The 10376-nt window shown below is 34.7% G+C and overlaps 1 protein-coding gene across 2 annotated transcripts; it reads left to right on the forward strand.

Annotated features, from left to right (window-relative positions):
* The first annotated feature begins 5412 nt into the window (after positions 1-5412).
* On the forward strand, positions 5413-9628 carry LOC107830238 (GRF1-interacting factor 1-like). 2 transcript variants are annotated; one of them, XM_016657740.2, is made up of 4 exons: positions 5413-5802; positions 7789-7865; positions 8052-8136; positions 8984-9628. In XM_016657740.2, the coding sequence occupies exons 1-4, from the start codon at positions 5722-5724 to the stop codon at positions 9377-9379; spliced, it is 639 nt and encodes a 212-aa protein (XP_016513226.1). In that variant the 5' UTR covers positions 5413-5721; the 3' UTR covers positions 9380-9628. The 2 variants fall into 2 exon arrangements, with proteins under 2 accessions (XP_016513226.1, XP_075081029.1); XM_075224928.1 differs by lacking the exon at positions 5413-5802 and adding an exon at positions 6004-6178.
* The last annotated feature ends 748 nt before the right edge of the window (positions 9629-10376 follow it).

The following is a 10376-nucleotide window of genomic DNA, read 5'->3' on the forward strand; positions in this document are numbered from 1 at the left end:
AAAATGAGAGAGTCTTATTGGTGAAAACCTTCATAGGCACCCTAAGGCGAAAAGGAAGTGAAAAATGAGGAAAGTTTATCGATGAAAACTCTTTGAAACAATTGAAAGGAGATTGATTAAAAGACTGGGTTGATTAATCCGAAATGCATACCCTGATCATTGGTGCCAGTAATTCCAATCAGATAAGTCCTTTATTCCTTTTCCAACAGTCTACCGCCAAACCTCGCCTTCAAGTTTCTATCATCATTCTGTGCCTCTCGCATGCCTCGATCATTCCAAAATCTTGATGACGAGCCCAACTCTCTATTCCTCGACCTGTGATCGTACCTTTGATTGTCCTATTTTGATCGTGAGTTTTTTCCCGCTGGTTCCATGTATGGTTCATACCTATTTTTATCGGATCTTTTTTCGGTTTCCGACCGACTCGAACTTACTTTTTCTTCTTTTTGAGACCGTGAGATAATATCTTCTTCTATCCTTAGCTTCATGTTATACCTGTTGTAAACGTCATCCCATGTTGTGGCTGGGAATTTCTGAAGACTTTCCTTGAGTCGTCTCGTGGCTTCTGAATTTTTTTCATTCAAATTACTTGTGAAGGCTATAGCTGCCCAATTGTCAGGTACACGCGGTAACGTAATTCTTTCACGTTGGAACCTGACGAACTCTCTAAGCAATTCTGAGTCCCCTTGCTTGATTTTGAAAATATCTTCCATTCTTTTTTTGACTTTTTGAGCCCCCCGAGTGTGCTTTGATGAAAGAATCTGCAAGCTCTGCAAAAGAATTTATAGAATTTTCGGGTAAAAGAGAATACCATGTTAACGCTCCCTTAGTGAGTGTTTCACCGAATTTTTTGACCAATACTGATTCAATTTCCTGTTTGGTTAAGTCGTTGCCTTTTACGCCTATTATAAATAATGCAGTCACGTGGTCTCGTGGATCAGTTGTTCCATCGTATTTTGGGATATCGAGCATTTTGAATTTCTTTGGAATTGGGAGAGGAGCAGAACTTGGCTTCCAAGGTTGTTGTGAATATTTATCCATATCTATCTCTTTAATTACGGGCGGTACTCCAGGTATTTGCTTTATGAAGTCACTTTGCTCCTTGAGCTATTTCTGCAATGTTAGTACTAAATTTTGTAAATCAGAATTGACTAAGTTACCTGGTTCTCCTTCTCGTGACTCGCTGGGGATTCCACCACTGCCTGAATTAGCAAGCTCAGAACGAGGGTTCTCCAAAGTGTTATTATTTGGAGTGGGTGTTGGTGGTGCAACGGATAATTGGCTGACAAAGGCCTCAAGAGCTTTATTGACCTGTTGAGCGATTAGCTTTTGCAAAGCTTCATTGATAGCTTCATCATTTTCGAATTGAGCATTTCCATTTGCATGAGATCCATCAGGAGTGCCTTCTCGAGATCGTCGAGAGGAGCTTTGTGGAGAAGGGATTGGGATGTGATCATCCTGTGGATTCTCCTGGAGTTGTTGGTTTCCTTGGGTGTTGTCATTGATGTTCGACATAGTTGATGCAACAAAAAAGGTTAGGCTAAGAAAGAGTAGATTATTAGATTCCGGAAAACAGAACCAATTGGTTTAACCAAAAAGTGAAATTTCAGTCAAAGCTTTAGTTTAGAAGAACACGGGTTATTGATAATCAAAACTGAATAAAGGAAAGTGATTTTGCTAACAATAAGATAGACAGAAGAGAACAAAGTAAACCAATGTATTCAGATAGTATCGTGTCCTTACAAAATATCCATTCTTTTCCTTTTATAGCTATCTCCAAGTTATACGCTATGCCTTTGTCATAATAAGGCCATTATAGACAATTAAAGACATTAAATGCTACGTTACATAATCATTGTGATTCAATACAGATTCCCTAACGTTTTTAGTATTAAATACTTATTAAATACTGTATTTGTACTCTCTTGTGCTGTCAGATTCATTCTCCTTGATTTTTGAATTAAATAGGTACGAGCGTTGAGTCTTCTGAATAACCGCTTGTGCCTCTTCATGTATCTCTGCTCGTTTCTGTTGCAACTCGTATCTCTTTGCTAATCATCATCCTTTGACCGGCCTTTATATCATGACAAGTCATCTTTCAAACACGAGTTTTTGTGAAACGGTGGAGGTTTTAAAAAACACACTCTATATTTTATTATGTTAACAATATTTTAACAACATCCATAAATCTAATATAAAATGGGGGAATATGGCTGCATCGATAGACACGGAGTATGCGTATGCGTGAGAAACGAATTTCTCGAAAAGGGGAAAGGAGGTGATGTAATGGTGTGTATAAGTAACCAATAGGGGTAGTATTTTGGACCGGAGTTACGAGCCCAAAACCCAAGGCCTCTGCCTTCTACTTTGTAAAACGTGTAAAAACGACGAGCTTTTCTTATCATTTTCCATCTCGTGATCTCCTTTTTTGAGCGATATATGCAGACTCAGGAACTCATTGATAGGGACTGAGAGAGAGAGAGTAAAAGTGAACAAATAATTTTTAATGAATTAAGCATGAGTTGAAAAATCTATAAAATCAATTACATAAATAATTGTCTACAATAAGTAGAAATAACAATGTGAGAGATTGTTTGATGGGGTTGAATAAGGGATAATAATTTCATAATAAAATATAGGTTTATTTTATTTATATTTGGTTATGTGTATTAATAGTCACAAAAATCACATTTGGACATTAGGAGCGGATCGATATTATTATGGTACGAGATTTATGTTGTGCGGTTATTGTGATATGAACTGATGTTATAACACGAGGTTTATATCGTACAAAGTGTTGATACAGATCTATTCCATAGGGTCGCCCTCTCACGTTTCTCTTTATATTGCCTACACGCATGAGTTTGTGAGAAAGTGAGTAACAATAACAACAATATATATCCAGTATATTTTCACAAGTGGTAGAGTTTGGGGAGGGTAGTGTGTATACAAACCTTATAACTCCTACATTATTACAGTAGAAAGACTGTTTTTCATAGACCCTGGGCTAAGGTAAGCACTGTATCAACAGTAAATAAATGCAACACAAAAAATGAACAAGTCATGAAAAGGAAACATAAGCAATAACGGATTAATAACCGAAACAATAGTAATATCAGATAATAATATGAACCCAAGAATAAGTCACAACTAGAGTAATACTATAGTCCCGGAAATCATTTTGTACTATCTCCCATAAGTTATTATTTTAAGAATTTTGCTCCCGCATATTTTGTTAAAAGATGTTTGAATCCACCCCGCCCCGCACCCGTATATCCTATAACCCGCCCCGCATGCCCTCTAACCCGCACCGCTTTGCACACATATCACTCTGTTGCCATCCCTAGTTTCTACTCCGTTTCAAATTAGATGAGGTACTTTCTTTTTAGTTTGTTCCAAAGTACATGACACATTTAGAAATTTAAAAATAATTCAACTTTAAACTTTTCATTTTACCCATTTATCCTTAATGAAGAGTTTTTATAACCACACAAATGTCATGGTCCCACAAAGCTTTTACCCCTTAAGCTTTTAAGATCACAAGTTTCAATTTTTTTTTATTAAACTCTGTATCGAGTCAAACTACCTCAATTAAATTGAAACAAAAGATGTATAACATGTTGAAGTATATTAATATTAAAGAAGTTATTTTAATTATCAGTGTAAATAAATTAAATTCAATATACTCACCGCAAAACTTATGCAGCTTGGTTTAGCTGACTGTTTGACCCCTCCAAAGGTCCATTCCTATAAATAGTGAGTACTCTTTTCCCTCCTTTCTTTCTTTTATCTATCTTACAAGTTAGAAGGGTTTAGGTGCTTCTCTGTCGTTATGATTTTAAATTTTAAAACGTTATTTGTGTTAAGTGTTACTATTATCGTTGTACTCATTATTTTCTATTTTCAGAAGTTATTTTTCTATGCTCCTAGTCATGCAAATTCACGTTCAAAAATTTAATTATGAAAGATTTTTGTATAGGGTAAAATTAATTTATAATAGGCGGTCAAATAATATCATGACACGCAGAGGCGGAGCTAGAATTTTAAGGTTATGAGTTCTAATTTCATCATCGAACCCTAGCTCGTTTTAGTTACTGGGTTCGCAATTAAATATTTTTATATATTTAATAATTTTTTCAATACAAATACAGTATTTAAACAAAAGCTACTGAGTTCGACCGAACCCGTAGCTACCACACTACCTCCGCCCCTGATGACACGTGGAACCGAACACAGGCAATAGGCGAGTCAAGTAACAATCAATATCGGATACGTCAATTGCAATCGACATCGGGTAATTGGCGAGTCAAGTCAATTGCATATTCATCAATGACTCATTTATTGGAGTATCATTTAAGTAAAGCTTGATCTTAGGATCTTGTTTCCCTCGATATAACCTATAAATAGCAGGCTCAACAACCATTGTAAAATAGAAATCTTGACAAAACATATGCTATATTTTATTTTTGCTCTCAATTAAACAATTTTATTTGCTCTTTATTATTGCTTTCATTTTTGTCCTCGGAGAAATTGTGCTCGGAACCAGGCTTATCATCGTCTTCAATTTTAATGGTTAAGTCTCATTTTTAATCTTATTTCTTTATCATTCTTGGATCAAATCAATTCGCTTATATATAAACCACGTAATAAATTTAACTGTACCGTTGTAAAACAATTTTAGCGCTCTCTAATAAAAGATCTCTATTACCCGATTTTGAACTTAGGGGTCATTTGGTAGGAGGTATTAGAAAAAATAATGCAAACATTAACTCTATGCAATACTAATACCTTGTTTGGTATATTTTTTTAACCTGTGTATAACTAGTACTTGTATTAGTTATACATCATATTTGGTATTATCTTACGTATAAATAATGCATAGAAAATCGTGGCATCAATAATACCAAAGCTATTAATGCATGTATTAATATGGTTAAAGATAAAATTGTCCTTAAAGTACCTTACAGCTAGAGAATATGGAGGACATTTTTGTAAATAACTATTTTTCTTAAAAAATTATGCAATGCATTATAATATTAATACACCATACCGAACAATAACTAAGAATAATATCTACATAACTAATGTTTGTATTACTAACATATGCATTACTAATACAACTTATTCCGCACTATTCTTGTACCCTACCAAATGGCCCCTTAAAACTTTTGATCAAATGATAAAATAAAATAATAGTAATAAATCTATCATTATTCCACGGCACAATTGGTTGGTATGCAAAAATTGTACTGAGGAAGTTTGACAGCAACACTTTGGAATTTTTACTGTTTCAGGATACTATCTTTGGTCCAATAAAATTAATAGGGAGATGATAAGGTTAAAAAAAAAAAAAAGGTTCAAAGTCCAAAGCAGGTAAAATCCCATACATCACTAGGGGCATATAATGGTTAGTTGCCCAGAATTCAGATTCTCTCTCTCTTGTCAATAAGGAGACACAAACATCACAGTAGCTGTAAATTACAGCCTGCTGCTTTTTCTCCTACACTGTCTATTGTCCCCATCAATTTTCCAGTACTACTATTCAAACTCAAGTTGACGAAGTTGTGAAACAGAAAACTAAAAAGGGGGTCCATTTTTTCTTTTTCTTTTTCACTTTCTACATGATTTACAAGAACTCAGTGAAGTATTAAAAAGTGTGTGTGTATTTAGTGTGTGTTTTTTGTGTTGGTATAAAAAGAGGGAGCAACAAATAGTAGTAATATGCAGCAGCACCTGATGCAGATGCAGCCAATGATGGCAGCTTATTATCCAAACAACGTCACTACTGATCATATTCAACAGGTCTTCTTCTTTTCTTTTCCAACTTTAATTAATTTCTTCTTTACCTGCTGCTATCTGTTCTTGATCTTCTTCTGCTTCTTTCTGAACCTGAAATCTGCCATTTTATCTGCTGCTATATGTGTATGCAGTTGTACTACTACTACTAGTAGTTTTCATAAGTTGGCTGCTAGCTATAAAAAGTTGTTTTCTTGGTTGGTAAGTCCTGCTAAAAGGATAGGTTATGCTTTTTGAAGTTGGACCTTTTCTGCTCAAGGCTTATTGTGGTCATAAACAGGGAAAAAATAAAAAGAAAGATCTTGCTTTTAGGTTCTTGACTCTGTTTGTTAGATTTTTGCCTTTTCTTCTTGAAACTTATGCTGTTTCTAGCTTTTCTTGTGTAAGCTTTCTTTCTCCACCTTTACATATGCTTTTGTTGTGTAAATGGTTGCCCTTTACTGTTATTTTCTTTTTTATTTTTTATGGGTTCATGGTCTATTAGAAACAACTTTTCTACTTTGAAGGTAGGTGTAATAAGGTCTACGTACACACTATTATACTAGATTTGTTGTTGTCACTGTGTGGAAAAAAAAAGGCATGGTTAATGTACTTCTAGCAATCTCATTTCTTCCCAGCTGAGTTGGCTGCTTTCAGCATAATGAGTAGCAAGTAGCAAACTATATAGTGAAAGCTTTTCTGTTTCTTATACTACTTTAAAGTTCGCCGAAGGTCTCTCGGAAACAATCTCTCTAGGGGTAAGGTCTGCGTACATTTTACCCTTCCAAACCCCACTAATAAAATTATTACTGGGTGGTCGTTGTTGTTGTACACTACTTTAAAGTTCAAAAATACTAATTATATTTCCTCCCATCTTCTCTCTTTTTTGTTTTTATTATTTATATATACCACTGGTTTTGACAAAAGAAGTTGATGAAAACTTAGCTTTTTCAGTTGACTTTTTTTAACTTCAGTATCTGCTATTGGTGACTGCATTATAAACTTTTTAACAAACATAACAACTTGCCTAAGGTTGCATACCGTCATTATCTGCATATATGTTTATCAGTATATATGCTGGTGTTTGTTGAGAAAATATTTTTCTGTCAACAAATTAATCCTTGTCTATTTCACAGCTCTCGGAGTTGTTCATTAAAGATTGAATTTTTAAATATGTAAAAACTGTAAACTTTAGTCTACAAAGTTCCTTTTTTACTTGCTTGAAAAATATTTTACATATCAACAGGAAAAAGTTGTCTAAAACCTGCCTCTATTAATTCGTTGCAAGTACTCCCTTCATTCACTTTAGTTGTCCACAGTTGTCCACTTTTGACTTTACACTTCTATTACAATCTTGCAAAATGCATGGTAAGTCTGCGTACAATATGTCCTTGCAGCGCTACCCTTCCCGAACCCTGTGTATAGCGAGAGCGTTTTGCACCAGACTGTTTTTTTTACCCATAATAATGATAGCATTTCCGAAAGTCCTCGGAAATAATTTGATACATGAGAGAAAAACAAGATTATCTTTTTCTTGATTTAGTATATTAGACAATTAAAAGTAAAAATGTATTTATAATATAGTGGACAAGTAAAAGTGAACGGTGGAAGTTTTCAGTTGCTAAAAATACAAATGTATAGAGATTCCCCGATGAAATTTGAAAAGTATGTTCCTTACGGAGGTGAACCTATGTTATGGAAGTGAGGGGTCACGGGCACTCGAAAAGTTCAGCAAAATCTTCATGAGTACACATATATGTTTTTAGGAAACATTAATATATTAGTAGTGGCACCTCGTATGCAAAACAAATTTTGGTTGAAATCAAAAGTACACCCCCGACCTTCAAATCTTGGGTCTGCCTATGGTTCCTTGTGATATGGACAGATCTCATATTTTTTATTTGGGGTTAGGCAGTGTTTGTTAGTAGTAATTTATTATTGTACTTGTGGATTTTTAATTACATGTTATTTGACGTTCACTTGGTAGTTGGCCTTATTCTTTTCCAATGTCAGTTCCTGGATGAGAACAAATCACTTATTCTGAAGATTGTTGAGAGCCAAAACTCTGGGAAACTAAGTGAATGCGCAGAGTAAGTTCAGTTGATATTATGTAAATCTTCCATTAATTTGTATTTCTTGTTACAGTTTTAATTTAGTAACCCTTGCTTGTATAATTATGCCTTCATTCATAAGTTTAAAAGTATGGTGACATTCTTGAAACTTGATCATAGAATATAAATTGGTAACTATTTGTGCTAACTCTTTTGATATGGCAGGTCACAAGCCAAACTTCAGAGAAATCTTATGTACCTAGCAGCTATTGCTGATTCTCAGCCCCAGCCTCCTAACATGCATTCTCAGGTAAGGTTACATATCTTTTCATTTCCATTATCTGCACTTTTTTTTTTTTTATTACCACCAGCTAAAGGTGGCAAATGGACGACAACAACAACCAAGTATTGTTACCTTTAAAAAAAAAAAAAAAACAACCCAGTAAAGTGGACGAGTTCGGTTAAATTTCCATGAGTTAAAATGAGTCAAATCAATAAATGGGTCATATGATCTAATTCATCCAATGTTTGTTTGGGTCAGTATGCGTCAAATTCTGTGGTGAAGTCAAATTAATACAAGGAGATTTCAGAAAATACTCCAGTGTCATACTTAAGATTTGAACTTGTGACCTGAGGAGATTTTTGAAACCACTGATAAGAATCTTTTCTAATGTCAAGAAGCTTCAATCTTTCATATATAAGCAAAAAAGTTTATTTTTATCCTATTTGCACAGCATAATTTTCGGCACTCCCTTTAGCTCCACCACTGGTTAAATGATGGAATAACCCAAGTGTTGCCCAACATGATTTCCTTAAATTGAAAAGTAATGTATTTTCCTTCAATTATTAGTCCAAGTAATTATTCTAAATTCACATAGTTTCCCATCTTCAAGTTTGATTTAGCATGTTTGGTTTTTGGATTGCATTTTGACCTTTTTGACTCAATTATTTGATGGGTCATGGATCAAGTCTCATAACTCAATTCGTTCAAACTTGGGCTGGTTGGATAGGTTACTAAAAATGTGTTGGCTTTGTCACGTCGAGTATCAGTTGTAGTTGATTCCATTTATCATTCTTGAATAACCTTAGCATGTTTGAAAATCCATTATATTAATTTCAGTTCTGAATTTGATGACTTAATGTTTGATGCTGTGCAGTTAGCTTCTGGTGGGATGATGCAGGCGGGGCAACATTACCTGCAACAGCAACTAACGACACAATCGCTTATGGCTGCAGCAAGATCCTCCTCCTCAATGCTTTACGGACAACAACAACAGCAGTCATTATCAGCATTGCAACAACAACAAGCCTATCATAACCAACTCGGAATGAGCAGCTCCGGAGGAGGAAGTAGTAGTGGATTTCACATGCTGCAAAATGATAATACTCATAATTCCAGTACTTCACTTGGTTTCCCCGACTTTGGCAGAGGTGGAAATAAGCAAGACATTGGAAATTCTCTGTCTGATCAAGGACGAGGCGGGAGCTCGAGTAGCCATGGTGGTGATGGAGGTGAGAATCTTTACTTGAAAGCTGCTGATGATGGAAATTAAGTTTGAGGTAAGTTAAGAATATAAGGTTTTGTTATCAGTGAAGCTTAGAACCACGTAAAATAGCTAGGGGAGAAGTTAGAAGAGTACTGAAGAACTTTTGCTAAGTAATTAATGGGACTTGTAATGTGTTGTGTAACACAATGGCTCTTCTTAATTCTACTGTTGGACTTTTTGGTCAGTTTCTCAAATGTTTGAAACGCTGCACCTTCTGAATATCATGTAAATTTGTTAGGTCGTTTTGGTTTGCATTATTGCTTTCTTGATTTTTCGTAGAAATGAAACCAGGTAGCCACTCTAAAGTGGATGTTTTTTAGGATTTAGCTAGTGTATTCTGAATTTTAGTTTTTAAATTTATTTTTTTAGGACATAAGTGTCCTAGAGTTAAAAATTTTAGTTTAAAATTTTAGGATAAAACAAGTACGGACTGACCTCTAAATAATATCATTGAGAATGGTTAATTGTGCACTTGCCCTTGATTTTTCCTCTATTGGGCTATTTGCTTGCTTTCTTGATAACATTGCTTGTATTGAGCTGTTTTCTCGGGGAAACTGAACCAAAATATGGAGGAATAAATTATATTTTTATTCTCTCTCAAAAATAATAATAGCCTGTAAAATATAGTTTTTGTATATATATAAAATATACATATTTTATACACTTTGGCTTGCGAATGTAATTCGTTTTGGTCGATTGGCTAATTTTATGCTTTGCCCAATACGGAGAGAACCGCACAGGACAAAGTAGAGAAATTATACTTGATCATTTGGTTTTGACGTATTGCATTTCATTGCAAAGGATATTTGTATTCCTGATCAATACAATTTTTGAGGGTGTGGAATCTACATAGACAAGTGAAAATTTTCCACAGCAAGGGTTTACACAAATTTTTACACAATGTCTCCTTTTTCGGCCGTTACTTAGATTTTATTCCTCTTTTTGCTGCTGCTGTACAAAATATAGCCCTTGAAAAATTACCTTTTCGGACGAACGTCAGAGT

The sequence above is a fragment of the Nicotiana tabacum genome, chromosome 11 (genome assembly GCF_000715075.1).
Source record: "Nicotiana tabacum cultivar K326 chromosome 11, ASM71507v2, whole genome shotgun sequence".
NCBI classification, from domain to species: Eukaryota; Viridiplantae; Streptophyta; class Magnoliopsida; order Solanales; family Solanaceae; genus Nicotiana; species Nicotiana tabacum.